The sequence below is a fragment of the Trachurus japonicus genome, chromosome 17 (assembly GCF_045865225.1).
Source record: "Trachurus japonicus isolate A0001 chromosome 17, Traja_1.0".
Taxonomy (NCBI): domain Eukaryota; kingdom Metazoa; phylum Chordata; class Actinopteri; order Carangiformes; family Carangidae; genus Trachurus; species Trachurus japonicus.
Window position 1 is genome coordinate 21,391,678 of NC_140923.1, and position 21,025 is coordinate 21,412,702.

Consider the following 21,025-nt stretch of genomic DNA (forward strand, 5'->3'; position numbering starts at 1 on the left):
CTTATTCAACTCCTGAATGGAAGACATCTATAATTCATTTTTTTGATATCTTTAAGTAATAGACACCTTGAACTGGAACACATCAGAATTCTAGATATCTCAAACTGGGGAATAGCCATAATTCAATCGTAGATATCTAGTATCAACAAACAGCTTACCAATATCTTCAAATCAATTTTTCTTTATAATATCTCAGATTAGAGATTTAAAAAATTTTTTTATTCAAAGCAGAATCACAGATGTCTTGAAGCAGAATTTTGACTGGGCCGATTGGCGTTGCAGATATCTGTGAATATGTCATGGCAGGTTAGAGGAAGGGCGTTTCAAAGGCGGGAGGGGTTTGGCCAATGCAGTTGAGGGGGGAGGAACCAAAAGCAGGAGTAATGAGCCGTTTTTTTTGTTTTTTTTTAACACTGCAGCTAATATGCAAGACTGATCTCAACTTCTTATCAACTCATCGGAGCAGCAACTGTTATTTCCTCTTCTAAAACTGTTCAAATGCAGTTTTGCAGAGTGAATATCCAACGGAAAGCCTCTTTTCTCCTCCTCCAGTTCAGACCAGTGTCCAACAGGAAGCCTTGCACGTGCAGACCTGATGAGTCACATTTACGTTTTCTGATGTAATTAACTTCAATTATGCCTTGTCAAAACTAAATCACTGACACCTGCAGCTTAAGATGTGTGACAGGTCAGATGTTGTTTTCAGTTAAGTCACTGCAGATATCAGTAACTCTGTTTGACTGGTCATTTGTGAATTCACAGGGCGTCAGATGAGGTCACTCAGTTAGTGCAACCTTAAAAGATGAATATGGAGAATTCTTATTAAAAGCTATATTTTTTTTCAAAAATAATACATTCATGGGGAGTTTAAAGGTGTGCAGAATACAAGAAATATATATATATATAAAAATATATATTTAGTCTGAATTAAGACATTTTCACAGGTTTGATAATGACTTCCTGTTTACATCGTACCAGCCAGTAGCCGGCACTTCTCCACTGTTTTGCTAACCCTCCTCCCGGTCGTGTGCATTTGTTTTCTACAAAGCCTTTTATAATCAATGGATGGATCGATGGATTATCATATACATGTGAATTCCTATCTTGATCAATAGATTGCATGGCATTCTGCTCATTCTCCATATTCAACCTTTAAATCCAAATTACATTTTGCCCTTTTTTTGCCACATTTCAGGAATTTCCCTCCAGGTGTTGAGGTGATATGGGATGGACAGGAGAGCAATATGCCAGCTCTGGCTGTCATTGGTAAAAAAAAAAATGAAGGGACAAGCAGACTCCTGTTCTGACTTATGTTCTAAACATGTTCAGATCGTTAAATCGACTTTGTCAGGCAGAAGCGACACTCAACAGCAGCTGCAGCAGCGCTCACCAGCTCTCTTCTGTTGTTTGCTGTGAATGCGGTTGCAGACGTTTGGTGCCGAACATACAGTGGGAACAAACTGATTTAATGATGGCTCTTTGCCAGTTCAACGGCTGGACACGTAGCAGGTGATATGTTCAAAGATTTTATTTTGATGTGTGTTAGACATCGTTGAGATAGAGCATTGAGGCAGCAGTGGCGAGCAGGGCGACAGCAGCACCCATGACCACACCTAGACAACACAGAGAGAAAGAATCAGATTAGGACAAGGATTGGATATTACACAGACACACAGCAGATGTTTTGCTTTCTATGCTGTCTTTGTTAAATCATGAAACTATCTAAGTCTGGGTAATGACAAGTGCACAGGAAACAGATGCAGCTGACTGCACAGTACACAAGTGTTTTTTTTTTTTACCTAAGTAGTTGTTCCTCTTGGGCTCCAGTTGTTTCACTTCAGCTGATTCCACAGAAGGTTCTGGAAACACACCGACACATAGATTCATTAGCTACAATAGTGTTAATATTAAGTCTAATCTCACTCACTCAATCATGACAAACAAATGTCTTCCCAGATATATTTTAAAATAAGAAGAAGTTTGTTTGGAGGTGAAAGAAACTGCCGAGTATAAATGACAGGATGTTACTCAATATTTGGGCGAGTTCATGGTGAGAGGACAAGCTCAGTTAAAAACAGCACACTGCTTTTCTTCACTCTCAAGTCTGATTTTTTCCAAACAACCTAAAGTTCATCTGTGGGAGTGACGCATTCACGTCTTAGTTTCAGTTTCACAATGAGTTGGACTTTGGATTTAAAGTAACATTGTAGAATGTCTCTGTCTGTCTTTGGCGACTCGTACAGCATTGCATAGTAACTGCCGGTTGTTTTGGAACCTGACTTCCCAGAAACCTTGTGATTTTGTGAATGAGTCACAGCACACACAGGAAAAAAAACTGGACGTCTACTGAAAACAGAGGCTGCCACCTTATTTGATGATGGACATTGACAGATTTGTCTTTATATCTTGCAAAGCACTAATCTGTCTTTTCACTCTCCTGCACTGCAGCTGTATGGACATTACAAGAATTTGGATTTTGTTTAGTTACTGGAACAACATCTGTGAGAGTGAAAAAAAAAAATCACAACGTGTTTTCAACCTGCAATGTGCAACAAATCCGGAAGAAAAAAAACTTTATCAAATTGACAAGCCATGCACTGCAAAACGCACAACACAACAGAAGTGTTTTCAGGGACACAAAACAGTGACGTTCCCAGCCGGGGTTATGAGGACAGCTACATGTTAGTGGAGTCTGAAATGTCAATGTCACAATATCACTTTGCATGTGTTTTCTTAAGCTGCAGTGCATTGAGCCCTCAGGGCCACCGTAATAAACTGTTTGATTAGATTTGATTATTCTTGATTTCGAACAATTAAAAAAAAGAGAAAAGAAAAGACATATAAAATAAATAACATGTGTTATAGTGTCCCAAAAAACAAGACCCGTTTCACGTGAAAATACTAATAAGTAAGTATTGTATTACCACTAGGGATCATGTCGCGATTACTTGTTTTCACAATTAACCATGGTATTGGTATGGTATGGTATGACTCCTTAATACCGTCACTTTCCAAAAAAGATTATGTCGGAACAGATAAGCGCCAAAATAATGAATTTCCCTAATGTAACATTGTATTGGTAGGAATTTAAATGTTAACGTGTCATTTGAAAGAAAAAAAAAAAACTATTAAAATAAACTTAAAGGGATAGTTCACCCTAGAATGATATTTCGCTCATTATCTACTCACCCTCATGTTGACTAAGGGCTGGAAGAAGTTTCAGATTCCTCCGTGGCTTCTCTGAGTTACAGGGGGTCTCGGCATAGCAGTGCATGTCCATATAACGGTTGCAAAGGGACACCGGAGCTCTTCGTAAAAAAACACACACAAAAAAACATCCAAATACCTCCATGATGCTCGTATGTAATGTCCGTCTTGTGCTGAAGCCCAAATTGCGTAATTGTCCCGAAAAAATTAAATAAGTCTATATTTAAGCTTGTTTGTAGCGGAGCTTCTCGAAGCTCCTCTTCCTGGTCCGTCCAAATCTCGCGTGATTCGCAGTAACCGCACTGACGCATGCTGACGCCGGCGCAAATCACGCGAGATTTGGACGGACCAGGAGAGGAGCTTCGAGAAGCTTCCGCTACAAACAAGCTTAAAATATAGACTTATTTAATTTTTTTCGGGACAATTACGCAATTTGGGGCTTCAGCACAAGACGGACATTACATACGAGCATCATGGAGGTATTTGGATGTTTTTTTGTGTGTGTTTTTTTACGAAGAGCTCCGGTGTCCCTTTACAACCGTTATATGGACATGCACTGCTATGCCGAGACCCCCTGTAACTCAGAGAAGCCACGGAGGAATCTGAAACTTCTTCCAGCCCTTAGTCAACATGAGGGTGAGTAGATAATGAGCGAAATATCATTCTAGGGTGAACTATCCCTTTAAACATTTGCTATAGATGACAATTAATGGCTGGGGGATTCATAATTGGTCCTATTTTAATAGAAACTAAATTATTTTTTGTAAATAGTGATCATATTTTGATTTTTGACTATGATTTTACACATTCATAGTCTTGTGAAATGAATCACAATGCATAATAATTGTGATAATCATAATACCCTGATTATTTCTCTGACAATAATGGTACCAAGAAAATCTATAAATGTGACATCCACGCACCTTGGCAGCCTGCTGTGACGTAGCTGCCTGTGATTTCTGCAGTCATTTCCTGCTTGGTGTCTAGGTCTTCCTCTGCTGCATCCACATCCAGCATCTCCTTGAGCCGGTCGCTCACCTCGGACAGGCTCTCGTCATTGAAATGGTAGTCACACACACACACGGGGCCGGGGGCTTTAATGGGACAGAAGACGCGGCGAGGGAGGCAGTGCTGCTCTGAAAGAGACAAACAGAGGGGCAGAGGGGCAGAAGAAAAAGCTGTGAAACACTGCTAGAAAATACTGATGTGATGCTACAGTGATCAGACAGCAGGTCACACGTTCATGTACTAAACTGAACTGAAGCCAACAGACATGCTTACTCCTGCACTTTGTGTGTGTGTGTGTGTTTGCACGTACCACTCTTGTCTCCGCTGCTCTTGCTTTCCTGCTCTGACGTCAGCAGATCTTCTAGAAGCATTTGGACCCTTGTGGCCACCGTAGACACCATATCCCTCTTCAGCAGCTGCGCACAGTCAGATGGTTTCATGATAAAAAATGTTTCTCCTTCAGTTGCACTTGACTTTAGTCTGATATACAGTACGTTGTACACTTTACCTTCTGGGCCAGCTGGACCTTTGGCTTGTTGCTGTGTAGGTAAGCTCTGCAGTGGACTGCTCCTCTGACCGACACAATGCCTCCACACCGCTGGACCACATCTGTCAGCCTCTGCTCATCCTAACAAACACAAAGTCACCATTCACTTGTCACATTGTTTTTTTCCCACAGGTTTATGGGTGGGGAAAAAAAATACTTTTTATTGTGTAAAATAAAACAAAAGAGTGTGTATTTGTGTGTGTTCGTGTTTTGATTTCTTCCGTGTGCTGTGCTGATGGGCCTCAGTCTTACCGGTGAGATGAGCAGCTGAGCTGTGTACGTCTGTCTCACGTTCCTCTTCTGCAGAGAAATATCACACACATAAAAGATCTGAATTCAACCCGTCTGTCTCACAATCCAGAAAAGACATAGTTATTTTCAACAGTCACACACAGTTCTTCTAGTTACCAGAATTCAGATATAAAACTTTGGGATGTGTGGATTATATGCTGAGATGTTCATACTTTTTTTAAAGTTATTTTTTCTGGCATTTTTTCCTTTATTAGGGAGGACAGTGGAGATATGACAGGAAATGGGGAGAGAGAATGGAGGAACAGATTTGCAGAAAATGATGGTCCTAACCAGTGATCTCCTGCATAAAGGCCAGAGCCCATATGGAAATACCAACTTCTACCTATCAACAAAGTGACATGTCTATTCATACATACATTTGTAAACAGGAAACAAGATCTTCTAGTTACTTTTCATGAAGCCCCAAGCTTCGTGAATTAGGTTTGTCACTGAGGTCCATGTCTTTTTACTTTATAAAAGAACCTGAAGGAATTTTTACTGACCTCATAAACACTCCACAAGCATTTACCTTAATCCGCCCTATCAGCTTTTCTCTCTTCTCTCTTTTCTGCTTCAATTTGCATCAAATACCCACATTTCTGCTGCTCCTTATTTTTGTGTTTCTTTGTTTAGATCATGTATTGAGCCTGCATGTCATTTGATTGTTTTTTGGCTAGGGGTGGTACTCTGTACAAGCCTGCAAGGGCTTTGTCCCCTCCTTGCACAAGTGCTCAGTGCAATTTTGTGCTAAATAATAAACTAAACTAAACTAACGAAGAACTAACGAAAGTCAGCTGGTCTTGGGAAACGCAACAACTGAAACAACACGGCCCAACTTGTCTTTCAAATATTAACATGTCACCTGTTTTTGGCAGTTTTCTTTTGTGTGTGTGTGTATTGATATCAAGGCAGAACACGTCCATGAGAGCATCTCTGTCTCATGGTCACTCAGAGCATGTCAGGGCTCATCTGGAGCTCAGCTAAATGTTCTGTTAAGAGCTTGATGATGTATAAATACCCTTGTTGAGGATCTAAACAATAATTTCTTGAGGATGATTTGTTTTCCCACAACAAGGCATTAAATCAGCTGGGACACTAAATCCTACAGTGCCTAGTTAAAGGTACAGTATGTAAGAAATCTAAAGCAACTGGCCGTAAAATCCTCCTAATATGTCACAGAGACTCAGGAATAATGTTCATATAACATGATGAACTCACCAACAACAACAGTACAGCCAGAGTATTCTATGTTATTATGTTTTGAATTTACGTGTTTACATGTTGCGCCACCTAGCCCTCTCTCCCAGTCACGGCGGCGTCAGTGGCGTTTCAGCCTCAGTCTGCTTCCACTGAGCTGCCGCTACGGCTGGGAGAAAAAAACAGATCGCTGTGTTTTGAATTTGACTGCAGTAACTGTTTTTGGCCACATTCTTACATATTGTACCTTTAATGTATTAACCCTTTATAGGATGATTGTTGGGTAAAAAAAAGGAAAAGCACTGAGCTCTGATACAGCAGAGAGACAGAGAAGGGAGGGGTGAGCATGAGGAAACCAAGAGAGTGCTGAGGAAGCAAGGGAGGAGTGGTCAGGGTGTGCGCATGCGTGGGAGTGCATCGTAAGTTTGGTGTCTAGGTGCCTACAGAGGGAGTCAAGGGGGGTAACGTAGATAACGCCCGTCAGCAAGACTGTGTGGCGCCAATGAAGCTGAACTTGGGATGAACCCCAACACGTGCCATAGTAAGACACGTCCATGAAGGCGGGGATTAGCATCGTGCGATGTCGTATAATTTTAGTTGAACAAATCAGCGGGGCAGATCGTAGTCGAACCATCATCGTCAACCGTCATTTGAATAGAAGGGAGGATCGTAAATAAAAAGCGAAGACAAAGAGATAACAACTTAGTCTGGTCCGGAACAGGCTCGGGTTTATGTCCATTTTTTCTAAGTGGCGTAAACTCTACTGCACCAAAGCTCAGTCTACTCTGATCGCCTTGTGGAGCTATTCTGATACTCTGAGGGGATTTTTCTTATAACTTTGATGAACAACTTTTATAACCTTTGAGCATATTCGATACCATTATTATGTACTAATTACATGTTGGAATAAAAGAGATCCTTGATCGCAACTGGCCCTGTTTTGGATCTTATTTTTCCTCTGACATAATATTTAAATACTTGGAAATTTCAAATGTTCTACCCTCAACCATTATTGGAGGGTATTAGAGGACTTTTTTACCCTTTTATTTTTAATTTATTTTTCAACCCGCCAGATAAAACAAAACAAACCACCTTGGCAGAGTCACTTAAGATCAAGACCATGTTAAAGGGATAGTTCAACATTTTGGAAAATTGGCCCATTGCCATAATCCCTATAATTTTAGGAGTAGGTTTGTTACTTTTATTTGTCGGTGCAAGCTATTTTTAGAACAGTGGAGCAGAGCCGTGAGCTGCTCAGAGCTACGCTATGGAGGAATTTCTTGGTTTCCCTCATCAAACTCATCAAATACACAATCCAACAACTCCAAAACGCTCTGGTGGACAAGTTGTGACCTGCACATTCACCACACTATGAGATAATAACAGAGTTGTTTTCGAGGCAAATACAGAGACTGCTTGCCGGAAAACTGCCCCTATCAACAGTTTTGCATCAATTTACAACAACTCAGTCTCATAACGTTCCGTTACTATCTCATAGCGTGGTGAATGTGCAGGTCACAACTTGTCCACCAGAGCGTTTTGGAGTTGTTGGATTGTGTATTTGATGAGTTTGATGAGGGAAACCCCAGAAATCCCAAAACAAATCCCATTAGCCTCCAGCGTAGCTCTGAGCAGCTGCTCCGCCGTTCTAAAAATAGCTTGCACCAACAATTAAAGGTAACAAACCTATTCCTAAAATGACAGGGATTATGGCAATGGGCCAATTTGCCAAAATGTTGAACTATCCCTTTAAAGTCAAGGTGTCATAGTTGAAATACAATCCAGAAAGGCCGGTCTGATACAGATACATGTGTTTGAGAAGGTTTATCAGACAGTGATTCACATACTACGAGACAGAAGTGTCACAAATTAGCAAGGTCATAATCATTCTATTATCTGTCTCAACACAGAGACAAACAGTAACTGTACAGTATTTGTGTGACCGTGTGATACACTAGGACTGCACACTTGCACATATTTGATTGGTCAAAGTTACAATAATGAACCAGTGACTTTTTGCTAGATTTCAGCTGTAGCACTGTGGACTGTTACAGCTCTGTTGTGTTATAGAAGGACGCAAATAATTAATTTGTATCCAATGTGAAATGTCAAAGTTCCCTTGAACATGACTCATCAAAATGTGGTTTAGTGTGTCAATAAAGGTTTTACAGATTGAACTTGTGCACAGTCTCCTGTGTTAGTTACCTGGCCTGCTGAGAAGTCCGTGTCCTCTGGCAGCTTTTTTCCATCTATCAGACAAACTCCGCTCATAATCTGGTTGGCCCATGTTTCCAGCCCCCCCTGAAACAAAGAGTGAGCTGAGGACAGTTCCACTGAATTTACTAAAAAGGATCGATGTGTGTGCGTGCGCGTGTGCTTTACCTTAATACATGCATCCACGTTTTCTGTATTTCTGTTGTTCGGTAGGGGGACCAACATGTCCACAGTGAGACAACATGACACCATGGTCCAGGATGAACACACACCTGACTGGTACTTCCAGTCTGCAGGCTTGGCCACACTCTGTAACAGCCAATAAGACAGGCATGTTAACAACAAAGTACTGCACGTCTGAGTCTACATATCATCTTAAATCTCTTTTCTGGAGTTTATATACAACAGATTTTAAGGTAAAAAATGGTTTTGAATTGTTTCTTTTAAACTGACTGCAAATGGGAAGCTGAGAAATGAGGGATGTAAACAAACCTTGGGGTCTTTGATATCAAAGGTTCTGCAGATGGTTCTGGTACGAGGAGTTAAAGAACGTTCACACAGCATCTGGCAGCTACCTGATCCAGTGAGAAGACTGTTCAAAAGGATACTTCCTGGTTTTGGGGTTAACGTGCAGGGTGACACAGTCTGTCACATCATCATCTGCAGGGATCCATAGGTGCTCTGACGAGATGAGGTTTTCCACTGCGAAGACCAGCTACACACACACACACACACACACACACACACACACACACAGTTAGTAAAAAGACATGCATTAGGGATATTCAGCAGCTTTGTATTTGTCTGTTGATTTTAATCTTTTTCTGACCCCTAGTGGCCAGATGTTGATTGAGCTGATTGAAATAATGAGAGTATTTATTTATTTTACAGTTATACAAATGAAAGCCAGTTGACAATTACCAGATGTTTTGGCAGGGGAAGCTACCAGTTATGATAGGGGACATTTCAATTTGAGAATTTAAAGAATTTGGCAAAATATCACAATACACAGGATCATTTAAAATCTGATAATTTCTGTTGAGAAACCACAGGGGGAGGCCTGTTGGAGAGTCCTCAACAAGTCTCTTCAACAATCCTCCTCTTGAGCTCTTTTTCTTCCCTTAAATCTCTTCTTTAAAACACATTTCTTTGCCTTCGCCTTGGGTAATAATTAGCAATTGTCTTATTTTATCCCAAATTATTGTTTATACCTCTTTATTGAGCCTTTAATGTCAGATCTTTTGCATGTTATTTATTTATCATGTCATCCTGTAAAAAAATCCTTTAACAATTTTGTTATGACGTATTTATACTTTTGCTAAGAAAAGTGAAATATAAATAAAATTAGCCTGTAACATATGGCTGAGTATTGTGAGAAAAGTCTGTCACCAGCATAGGTCTAAAAAGATAGTATTTGGATTCAGTAGGTAAATATGTGAGTCAGCATAGAAATTTGTTATGTATGTTTATGAAAATCTCACCTGTCGAACTGTGGTTAGTGTTTCTTTGCCATCAGCTTCGGTGATGATGAAGACTCCCAATACTGACAGGCCTCCGGGCAGCATTCTGGACACCTAGATAGAGACCAAACCACAAGCAAAGTACGGTACAGGACATGAGCAGAGATACATTATGGTACTACAGACCAGATAATTGAGCATCGGGTCACACCTTTATCCTCAGCCTACCTGTCGGGCATGTTCGGTAACCCAGTCCTTGTCCACAGAGTTTCCAGTGGACTCCTCCCTTTGTGGAGTCTGAGTTGCCATGATGACAAAATCCCTCTGGGCTGAACTCTGAAATTATTCTCCATCAGTGTCTCTTCACTCCACATACAGTCTTCTACATCACATCACATCACGTCATGTCATGTGCTACAATACTGCAGTTGTTGGCCATTTACACTTTATTGACAGTCTACATTTTGCTTATGTTGTCCAGGCTTATAAGTCATATGTTGATTTCCTCATGACCAATGATTATGCCACCTACTGTTAAACTGCTGCACATTAACCTGCTAGTGGATGAGCTTACCTGGCCAATGAGCAGGCCTGTAACTGGACCTGCTTGTTGTTGACATAGTTCAGACAGATATCCCTCCACAGCATCTTCTACTATATATCCGCGACCCATACTGCCTGACAAGAGTGTGGAGTGAGATGGAGAGATGATACAGAGTCAGGCTTTGCTATCAACATGTCTGCAAGGAAACAACGTGGATGAAGATGAGAAGATGTAGAAGAAGAGAACACAGCTAGAGAAGGGTTTCAAAAACAGTCTATTAAAGTGAGTTAAAAGAGTATGTTATCTACACAAAGCTGTTGCCAGCCGACAATAAACACACAACACGTAGTTAAACCTCGGAAAACCTGAACTTTGGATGAGAGAACTCTGTCCACCTGGCTAGCTACATTATTTTACGACACTTAGCTTCCGTTAAATGGTCAAAACTTCAGTTTCTACAGCTTGAACCTCAACAACACGTGAAAGTACGGTGGGGAAATACCTGCAAAAGAGCTGAGACCAAGGATAAAATGTGAAACAGCCAGGAGACAGATAGCTTTCAGTTCATTTTGACAGCTGGCAACTGGTTCGTCAGCAGAGAGAAAAACACATTGTACCGCGATACTTTGCGGCGTGATGTGTTTCCGTCGCACGCCTCTGTCGTACAGAAAGGAGGTTAATCAAGGCCACGCCGTACGTTTTTCAAAATAAATATTATTTTAACCACCGCCTTTCACTCATGCAGTGGATGTGTGTTTCTGACAACGATTACAATAAAACATGTATAAATGAGATAAATTAACAAAATTATTGCACTGAAAATAGAAGTAAAATATCTTTTCCCGTTACATTTAAATGAAAATGGTCATATTTGGCCTTCTGTCAGTGCTAAGCCATCACGTCATTCAAACGTAAGATTTTAGTAATTACCATACTTTGTTTTGCAACATAAACAGTCATTTGAGCTCAGTCCCGTCGGGATTCATCCATGGTAGATAGCTACTCTAACTACAGTCGAGCTTTCACCAGGTTTTCATCATTTCACTCTGCCGTGTGGCTTGACCATAGACTGTGGGCTTGAACGTCTCTGGCTTGACTTGATCCTCGGTGTTGCTTTATTTTGAAAGTTTTGGGCGGATATCCTACTTTTGAATAACCATGGCTTGACACTTTCCCTGGTCATTCTCAGCGGGTTTCAGGACGAGATACCGCTCCATAACACTTAACCAGAGATTTTGTCGTTCGTTCACTGTAATATTTCGGCGGTAAAGGAGGAGGAGATGGCGGCCGTCCTGCTCCAGGCGCTGGAGCGGACGGAGCTGAACAAACTCCCCAAAGGAGTCCAGAACAAGCTGGAGAAGTTCGTAACGGAGCTGCAGAGTGCTAACGAGGCGCTCCGGACACAGCATGAGCGCTCCAAGGCAGACAGCGGTAGGTACTTGCCCAAGTTGGAATAAGTCGGGCTGTGAACTACTAACTAATGTCATAATAACCCTCAGCACACAATATATATCCCCTTTAAGTTTGGTGATATACTGTATCGGTGTTTTGTGTACGTGTGTGTTTCCAAATGCAGCAATGTAGCTCGCTAACGTTAGCTGTGGCGTCACGTTATCATTGGGCTAACTTTGACGGGAGAGAGTTTCTTGTAAATTACGTTGTATTGAGTGAATGAGTTTGTGTTGTATTAATGCTGAAAATCACATGTATTCACAAGAAGTCTTGTAACGTAACCGGAAATCTGAAATAAGTATTCATCAGTGAATAAATGTATGAAATGTTCATGTTGCCTGTTGACTGTGATGCCAGTTTACAACACTGCGCAGCTGTGCTAGCTGTTACATACAGTATGGTTTTTCAAACTACACAATTTCAATAGATCATAGTATGTAAAGCTGCGTCTCTGTATGTCCCAGGATATTTGAAGTGATTTATTTTCAGGTAAGTTGTGAAATTATAAACAATACTGACCTTTGTTTATCTTTGCCTCCACTACAGAGCAGCAGTACTTTGACGTTGAGAAGAGACTGGTGGAGAGTCAGGAGCAGATCCTGTCTGCCACCAGAGACCTGCAAACCCTGAAGGCGGAAAATAAAAAGATCAGTGAGTCTCCACACATTACCTTAGTCTCAAATCCAATGACATCTCTGGGTGTGCGCTAACTGTGTGTGTGCCCTCATGCTTCTCCTGTACAGATGAAGAGCTGAGCGCTCTCAAAGGAATAGAAGGAGAAACCTTTGAAGATAAAGCACCACAACAAGTAGTAAGTCTACCCATATACATTATGAAGATGAAATTGTGTTTTGTTGTTGTTTGGGTTGTGATTGTACTTATGGAATACATGTACTTTTTCACATAACCACAGCTGTTAATGGTTATTGAGCTGTGATACATGTATGTAGGATGTGTTGTACAGTGTAAGGATGGAGTGTGCCAACATTTAGAACATTTAGAAACTGGAGGGCTGAATATTTGTTTGAGGTCTTAAGGCTGATGCAAATGATGTAGCTGCTGGTGGTGGCCAATGAGAGGCTGGCAGTAATTCTTCCTTATTACTCACCAAGGAAAGTTAGGTAGCCGAGGTGGACTATTCCTGGGAACTAGAGGAAGCTACCTTGGTGAGCAGGTAGGATGTTAAAGGAATAGTTCAACATTTTGGCAAATTGGTCCCTTGCCATAATCCCTGTAGTTTTAGGAGTAGGTTCATTACCTTTAATTGTCGGTGCAAGGTATTTTCAGAACGACGGAGCAGAGCCGTGAGCTGCTCAGAGCTACGAGCTGCTCAGAGCTATAGAGTGTTTGGTCCGAAACACGGGTCTGCCAGTCACTCTGCTCTGCTGTAAGCCGAGGAGAAAACTTTCCTTGTATCCTACAACCTTTATCCAATGAGGAGAGAGAACGGCATGAAGGACTGCGTGTGCAGCCAAGGGATGCGCGTGAATGTGGTGACGTAGGGACGAGGACCCATAGATCCATGACGAGGGCGGGGCCTGCTAACTCCATCGGCTGAGAAGAAGTTAGCCAAAACAACCGGATCACTTACTTCTGCTTTAATATATTGCTTTACTCGTCATTCTATGTGCCATTTTTACTGTAGGGCAGGCTAGGACACCGTTTGTTTAATGTTTACTATGGTCACTTCTGCCCCTCCCACCCACCGTTTTCCGGTCAGTTGTTGAAATTTGAGTCCTTTGTGTGTTACTACCTTAGGAACTCTAAGGTAGTACCTTAGGAACTCTAAGGTAGTAAGGTAACTTTTTTGATTTTCCCGGTTTTACCTGTTTGAACAGCCGTAGACAGCGCAGACCGTAGGTATTTTTGTAAAATGCAAATTTGTGATGCTGTGATTTCTTTTCTTTTTAATATATAATTGCACTAACTGGAGCCAGACTGGTCTGGCATTTTTCCCGTTTTTTTTTGTTTATAGAAATCCAAGTGCAAAAATAAAAGAGGAAAATGATCAAATGCGACAGTATGGTTATTTTAAGGCATTAATTGAATTTACAGGGAAAAAAAACAAACATACCGTGATATATACCGTTACCCGTGATATGAAATTACTCATACCGTGATATAAGATTTTGCTCATACCGCCCACCCTACTACGGAGGCTAATGGGATTTCTTGGTTTCCCTCATCAAATACACAATCCAACTCCAAAACGCTCTAGTGGACAAGTTGTGACCTGCACATTCACCTCTGAGCAGCTCGCGGCTCTGCTCCGCTGTTCTAAAAATAGCTTGCACCAATAATTAAAGGTAATGAACCTATTCCTAAGACTATAGGGAATGTTGAACTATCCCTTTAAGGGGGAGATACTACTGCCTACTCGGTTACCATCACCTGGTCTGTCAGACACCAAATGAGTGGCTAGTCCTGATGATTGTTGGCACAGGATGATAGCAGCCAAGGGAACTTCTATGATGCACTTAAGTAAGGGCTTGCAAACTCTCACCAATGATGGATAACTGTTGCAAAAATGTGTAAAACACATTTTCACTTTGTCCTTGTCTTTGTCTGTGTGTGTGTGCCAGCAACAAACAAAGGCCAAATATGAGATTGAGGCGGAGAAGAGAGAGCTGGCCAGGCTGCTGGAGAAGAAAACGCAGGAGGTGGAGAACCTCACTGGTAAGATATCTGGTCCACACACCCACACCTAGCAGTGTCCCACCCCAACCCCAACCCACCACCCAGCCCTGCAGGGTTCGATTGATGAAAGTGTTTGTCTGTTATCTGCTTGGTGTTTATTCTGTCTCTCCATCAAATCAGTAACAATAGACAGCACTGAATTATTGTAAAAATAGCTAGGAGAATGGGAGTTGTTCCAAGGTTTCGGAGGTTTTTACCGGGAGTCTAATTATCCATGGACATCTACTGTTTACCAAAACAAACAGACCTGGTACATAACTCAAAAACTTACTGGACTTGTCATTTTCAGATATTTTCCTCCTCTTCCCTTTTGTTTGGCCTTACCAGTGGTCTTTTCAGCTTTAATCTTTTTAACACTTTTCCTCTACCGCTCAGACTCAAAAAGTTCCTATGGCTCGTTTCTAGACCCACCTACGGAGCAAATATATTTGCTGCCGCTAGGGTGCATCTAGATTTCTAGGCTATAGGGATGCACCAATCCCATATTAAAATCCAATATAATGGATCAGATATTGACTAAATAGCTTGATCGGGTATCAGATAATGTGTCTGATCCATGACGCCCATCTAATCACTTTAATTCTATGTTTGTGGCAGCAGCACATGCAGCATGCCGGTAGGCAGCAACGTTTTACAAAGTTAGAGTAAGAGTTAGAGTAACCCACACTAACCCACCCTAAAGTCAAGCATCTCATGCCTTCACTGTCTTCCACATGGCAAGGTATACAGTTTATTAATTCAACAGCGGTAATTGGATTGGTATCGGGTATCAACCAATAGGCTAATACGCTAATATTGCCACTGGGACTGAAAAAGAACGGTGCATCCCAAGTATCCCCATGACCCCATGTCCTGCCCGATGGTCTGTGACTCTGTGTTTCTGTAGCCAGGCACGCTATGTTCACTGTACTGTACAGAGCCATTCTACTTAGTGAGTGTGTATCAGCCAAGTAGAGTACAGTAGTGTGGAAGCATGGAGAGCAGATGTCTGTCCCGCAAACCTGTGTCACTCTGTGGCCATGAGATGATCCAGGACTTTGCACTGGAACCAGGCCTAAAGCTCCAGTGTATTACCCTGTACATTATCTAGTTGGAGCATTGTAGTGAAGTGCAAATTAGTTTGTATGTTCCAGGGCTCCAGACTGCCCCTAAATATTTCCCCTAAAATTTCAGGCAATACAAGTAAAGTTTTTATCTACTTAGGGGCAACTCAAAGAATCTGGAAATTGACATTACAGGTGTGAGGCCAATGTACATGAATGAAAAGAATATGTTTACAGTTTGCTTACTGTCCTAAAATTTTAAGTTAGGGGGGGTCACTGTGCTCCTCTTAAAATATTTTTTGTATTTGTTATTTATATTTGTATGGGCTTCGCTTATGACGTCATTGGATTGATAGAGGGGTGTGGTTTTTCTCTTTTCTTTTACCTGGTCTTGGAGGTGACGGGAGCGTGAACAAAGGGAGTAGAGGGCCGTCATTGTCGTCATCATCATCGCTTTCTTTATCATTATTGAAGCACACCCTTTTTTCTTTTTTCATTAGCTGTGTTAGAGAATAATTTTACTTCACTAGATAGTTTGTGTAGATAATGGTCAACCCCTCTGTGTTGCCTCTGTGTGCCAAGGCCACGGTCCCTCTCACTCACTGGCTGGTTACAGACACAGCTGTAGAGTCAGATGATAACGCTCACTGTCACTGGGTAACACTTTGCGGGGGGCTGGGAGAGAAGCTATTGTTTCTCTCTCATTTCCTAGCTGGTGTGAATCCTTATCTTCATGTTTATGCACTATAGCCAATTGGATGCTAACACATCTCCCCTTTGCTGTCTCGGCCCACCTTTCTAGTATAAGAATCTGAGCTCTACTGTTAGACCCTTAGAATTGAGGTGGCCTCACGCACTTACATTGTGTTGACGACTCTTCTGTTCTCCTCGGCCGAGCCTAAGTAAACTCCTTCAGCATAAGACATCCAGGACTCTGGTACTTCTTCTTCTTCATCAGCATCACCACAAATTCCTCCCTAACAAGCTGTTTGTTGGTCTTTTTGATTTTTGTTCAATAAATGCACTTCAACTGAACTTGGATTTCATTATGGATTTGTATGGACGCGTCACGAAGATCAGCGCACAAACTCTCTCAGCGGCTTTACTTTTGGAAGATGACTGTTGCTGTATAACATTTCAATTAAAATATGGGACTTTTACCCCTGTCTGTTTATTTCCATGAAAAGTAGTTTTTCTCTGTAGTTGTTTTGTCTGAAGTGATAACGGCCCTGTTTTTGTGTGTGTGTTTCCAGAGGATGTAAACCGTCTAAATGAGAAGCTCTTAGAGACGAACAAACTCAAGATGGAGCTGCAGTTAAAACTGGACGACATCCAGTCGTCAGAAGCATCTGTACAGGTACACACCAGGTTTTTATTGAAGCTATAACAGTTCAGTGTTGAAGAGCTGAAATGAACCCAGTGCTGTGTGTTGTAGCACCGGGAGAAGCGCATGGAGCAGGAGAAGGAGTTACTGGAGAAGAAGATCGAGTGGCTGACCGCAGAACTGAAAACCAAAACTGACGAACTGCTGAACACCAACAGGGACACGGGCAGAGAGATCCTGGATCTGCAGGGGAGTCTGAAGAGCAGCAAGGAGCAGGTAATACACAAACACAAAAGTGAAGGGATTCCATTGCTTTATTTAACCACTGAGGAATATGACATAAAGTATTCAAACATTCAGTCCTCTCCTTTCTGCCTTGTGTAATCAGTTTCTACTGAAAGGGATCATGAAGCAGTCCACTATTCTGTGGCTATAATAATGTTTTTTTTTCTTAACAGGTGACCAGACTGGAAAGTCAGCTGATTTCTATGAAGGAAAGCAGTGAAAGCCAGAGTAAACGAGCTGAAGACCTCAACAATAAACTGAAACAGGTAAAGTAAACAACTGACCGAGCGTCAGAGCCTCTGCTGTTCCTCTGCTGTTCCTCTGCTGTTCCTCTCTCTTCAGCCTGGTGTTCGGCTACTTTGTATAAAAAGAGTTCAACATGTGAAGATCTAACCTCCATCTGAACACCGTCAGCTGACATGGAGCTCAGTGGACGTGGCTCCACATCTTGCGTGCTCTATAACGGCTAGAAAAAAAAAAAAATCCATAGACGATCGCGTTGCCACTCGTATCGGATCTTTTCAGTTAACGGTTATTAAGCAGTTAACGACCTGCACTGTTTTCCCACAGCAAGCTGTGATTCATTCACAAAAATGGCTAAATTGGAGCTAAGCGCAAATATGAAGACAAGAACAGGACACTTCTTGAGGACTGGGAGGATCCTTAGCACATTACAAAGCTTCAAATCTTCAGCACCATTTCAGCACACTCCACTCAAACATAATAAATATATATATGGAGGATGTTGTTATGATGCTGTATGATGCTTTGAGACAAACTGTAAAAATGGGCTATACAATAAACTTGCCTCATATTTTTAAAATCATGCAGGTGTTGTGTACAGTATGTTTGTCGTGTTGTAAACCGTATCTATGGTCTGCTTGTTTCTGTCAAGGCTAAGGATGAGCGGAGCGCCATGGAGGAGAAATACCGCAATGAGCTCAACGCTCACGTCAAGTTGTCTTCACTCTACAAGGTGGGCGTCACCAGGAGGAAATGTGTTCCCTATAATATAACGAATTATAATAGGGTGTTTTATGTGTCAGTATCTTGTCATGTTATTCCCTGCTGCTGCACTGTCTCAGTGTGTGATGTCTCTGTTTCCCTGCAGGGGGCAGCAGCAGACATGGAGACCAAGAACCAAGAGCTGAGCAGAGCAGTGGAGGAGCTCAGTAAACTGGTCAAAGACAGTGGAGAAAGTAAGACTGCAGGCCTCTGTCTCCACACATGTACCTACTGTAAACTGAAAGGATGAGTTCTCTCCATCATTCGTCCTCAATATGTTCATTTTGAAATTCTATGTTTCAATCATGTGGCCTGGCAGAGGATCAGTAATAACCTGTAGGTTTGATCTCACCCTGTTCACAGCCAACAGCTCCCTGCAGAAGAAGGTGTCTGAGGGAGAGGAACTGAAAATACGTCTGGAGGCAGAGCTCAGGGAGAAACTCAAGAAAATGGAGAAAGAGCTGGAAAATGCCACAACAAAAGCCGCTGGCAGAATCTGCTGTGAGGACACACACACACACACACACATATTATGCAGGAGATGGGCACAAAGACTATGTGAAGCTTCTTTTTTGTTGGAGAGTGGTGGAATCATAGATCATGATTTGTGTATCATAGACCCATAAACAGGTTAACTTGCTCTGATGATTGATTTAAGCCTTAAAGGGATAGTTCAACATTTTGGCTAATTCGCCTATTGCCATAATCCCTATAGTTTTAGGAGTAGATTCATTACCTTTAATTGTTGGTGCAAGCTGTTTTTCGATCGATACAAAAATATACTTGTACATTACAAAATGTACATTAGAATTCCACAGAGTTCAGTTATTTGTTATATGTTTCATTCCTACATGTATCTGGGCTTTTTGCCAGGTTGTAGAGTCAGTTTAGTATGTTCATGTATCATGCATTTTGTTTTCTACTTTACTCAAGTGTGTATGGTTGAGTATGTTTTCACACACATTTTCCATGTTTATTTACATGTGTGTGTTCTGCTCCAGGTGTGCCTTCTCTGACTGAGGAACAGCTGGATAAAATGTGTCCATCAGCAGCTGCCATTGCTGCAATTGTGAAGCCTGGCATGAAGTTCTTTGATGTGAGCGTACTTGCATGTGTTGTATCAGCAGTTTGGTTTATGTCATTGTCACAATATTAATGTGAATATTCTGATAGTTTATTGGCTGAAAGTTTTTTCTTGCTTTTATTGGCCAGTTTCCAACAGGCAGCTGCACTTATTTTCTTCTGACATGTTAGAAGAATGTGGCTTTTGGTTTAAAAAAAAAAAAAAAATTCAGGATGAGCAAACAGGATTTAAAAAAAGTTATTGTAGACATATGATTTCAACGGCTCATCCCTTGTCTCTGTGTTCAGCTCTATAATGCGTACGCGGAGTGCCAGACGCATCTGCAGCTTGAGAAGCAGGAGACGAAGAGAGTGAGCAGAGTGCTGGATGAGATCGTCCAGGAAGTGGAGTCCAAAGCGCCGGTCCTGAAGCGTCAGAGAGAGGAGTACGAAAGCATGCAGAGGTCCATGGCCTCGCTGTGCAACAAGCTGGAGCAGGCTCGAACGGTCTGTGACGAGAATGTGTTCTCTTTGTACATCGTGAAATGCATGCATTCACTCTGTGAGTCTAGATAAGAACATGTACTGTTGACTAACAACCTGAATGTTGTCCACTACTTTGTGATCAGGAGATTTACAGTTTGCAAAAAGAGAAAGAAGAGGCCAAGCAGCGCTGTGATGCCACGGAGAGAGACAAGCTGAGGGCAGAGAGACAGCTGGAGGACACATCCACACAGGTACACACCAACACACACTGCTGATAGGTCTGTTCTGATGAAATTCATCTGATCCAAATCATGTAAACGTTGTATTAATTGGAGGGAATGTCATCTTCTCTTCAGCTGGTAACATTAATAAAACCAGAATAAGAGCAGATCCCTCTTGACTTGTCTCCGGTCCAGGTGTGTGCTCTGCTGGTGGAGCTGGAGGAGGCCAGAGGGAACCGGGTGACCAAGGACGACGACAGCTCCGCCGACATTTCCAGCACCTCGGAGGTCATCAGCCCACGTCAGCTGTCTTTCCGCAGCGTGGAGGAGCTGCAGAGGCAGAACCAGAGCCTGCTGGGACGGCTGAGGGAGCTGGAGCAGGAGAAGGAGAGACAGCAGAGCCATGTGACGGCAGAGCGGTGAGAAGAGCTTCAACTTCTGTCCTACTGTTGGCTGATATTAGTTTGTATTATTTAGGTTGAGATATAAGGAATATTGTGAGTATAAAATATAACATGTGAGATTGAGAAAAAGTATTTCAGATATGTATCTTTTTTAAGTTTAATTTTATTTATTTTTTATTACAAACACAAAACAACATGTATTCAACATAAAACTACAAAAAAAAAGATGTGTATCATCTGTGATAATGTATTTTGGTCTAGTCTGGTTCAATTTTCTCCTCAGATTAAAAAAAAAGTCAATGAAGGTGCAATTTAATATTTAAGTAATTGACAGTCCGTGTGAATAAATTAATAATTAAACAAAGTTATTTTTGTCCTACAGCTGTGTACTATACATACTACATACAGGCCAACACTTTACAAGATGTGTGGACTTTGATTCTTTTCAAGGTGTCTGATCATCTTCAGGCAACAAACCTGCTGCTATGACTAATAGGGATTATGGCAATGGAAGAATTTGCCAAAATGTTGAAATATCCCTTTAACGGTGAATGTGTGTAGATTGATGGAAAGAAACG

At 41.6% G+C, this 21,025-nt stretch overlaps 2 protein-coding genes across 8 annotated transcripts in view; one reads left to right on the top strand and one right to left on the bottom strand.

Annotated features, from left to right (window-relative positions):
• Positions 1 to 1,510: 1,510 nt before the first annotated feature.
• odr4 (odr-4 GPCR localization factor homolog) lies at positions 1,511 to 11,076 on the bottom strand. Of its 2 annotated transcripts, none has more exons than XM_085804319.1 (14): positions 10,971 to 11,076; positions 10,499 to 10,602; positions 10,153 to 10,260; positions 9,946 to 10,038; positions 9,073 to 9,179; positions 8,957 to 8,993; positions 8,633 to 8,773; positions 8,456 to 8,551; positions 5,015 to 5,062; positions 4,724 to 4,843; positions 4,526 to 4,631; positions 4,131 to 4,343; positions 1,800 to 1,859; positions 1,511 to 1,613 (listed from the first exon to the last, which is right to left on the bottom strand). In XM_085804319.1, exons 2-14 carry the CDS (start codon positions 10,595 to 10,597, stop codon positions 1,543 to 1,545), a joined length of 1,299 nt encoding a protein of 432 aa, XP_085660445.1. In that variant the 5' UTR covers positions 10,598 to 10,602; positions 10,971 to 11,076; the 3' UTR covers positions 1,511 to 1,542. The 2 variants fall into 2 exon arrangements, with proteins under 2 accessions (XP_085660445.1, XP_085660444.1); XM_085804318.1 differs by having other exon boundaries at positions 10,499 to 10,664.
• A 536-nt stretch (positions 11,077 to 11,612) lies between these two features.
• LOC146970595 (nucleoprotein TPR-like) overlaps positions 11,613 to 21,025 on the top strand; it is a 35,239-nt gene continuing 25,826 nt past the window's right edge. For 3 of the 6 annotated variants that reach the window (XM_085806103.1, XM_085806107.1, XM_085806105.1), the window contains exons 1-14: positions 11,633 to 11,899; positions 12,467 to 12,571; positions 12,664 to 12,731; positions 14,503 to 14,596; positions 16,914 to 17,017; positions 17,096 to 17,260; positions 17,443 to 17,535; positions 18,165 to 18,245; positions 18,381 to 18,468; positions 18,638 to 18,775; positions 19,276 to 19,370; positions 19,646 to 19,843; positions 19,966 to 20,073; positions 20,239 to 20,462. In XM_085806103.1, coding sequence (XP_085662229.1) covers positions 11,749 to 11,899; positions 12,467 to 12,571; positions 12,664 to 12,731; positions 14,503 to 14,596; positions 16,914 to 17,017; positions 17,096 to 17,260; positions 17,443 to 17,535; positions 18,165 to 18,245; positions 18,381 to 18,468; positions 18,638 to 18,775; positions 19,276 to 19,370; positions 19,646 to 19,843; positions 19,966 to 20,073; positions 20,239 to 20,462 — 1,712 coding nt within the window. In that variant the 5' untranslated portion in view covers positions 11,633 to 11,748. Of the gene's footprint in view, positions 11,900 to 12,466; positions 12,572 to 12,663; positions 12,732 to 14,502; positions 14,597 to 16,913; positions 17,018 to 17,095; positions 17,261 to 17,442; positions 17,536 to 18,164; positions 18,246 to 18,380; positions 18,469 to 18,637; positions 18,776 to 19,275; positions 19,371 to 19,645; positions 19,844 to 19,965; positions 20,074 to 20,238; positions 20,463 to 21,025 lie in introns of all 6 variants that reach the window. The other 3 variants (XM_085806108.1, XM_085806109.1, XM_085806104.1) reach the window with 2 other exon arrangements.

Excerpts from the sequence above, each read along its gene's own strand:
- odr4 (XM_085804319.1), bottom strand. The coding sequence starts at position 10,597 with ATGGGTCGCGGATATATAGTAGAAGATGCTGTGGAGGGATATCTGTCT. Across the intron at positions 8,774-8,956 it reads TTGATATCAAAGACCCCAAG|AGTGTGGCCAAGCCTGCAGA; the intron begins GTTTGTTTACAT and ends TGGCTGTTACAG. Across the intron at positions 4,632-4,723 it reads AGGTCCAGCTGGCCCAGAAG|CTGCTGAAGAGGGATATGGT; the intron begins GTAAAGTGTACA and ends GACTGTGCGCAG.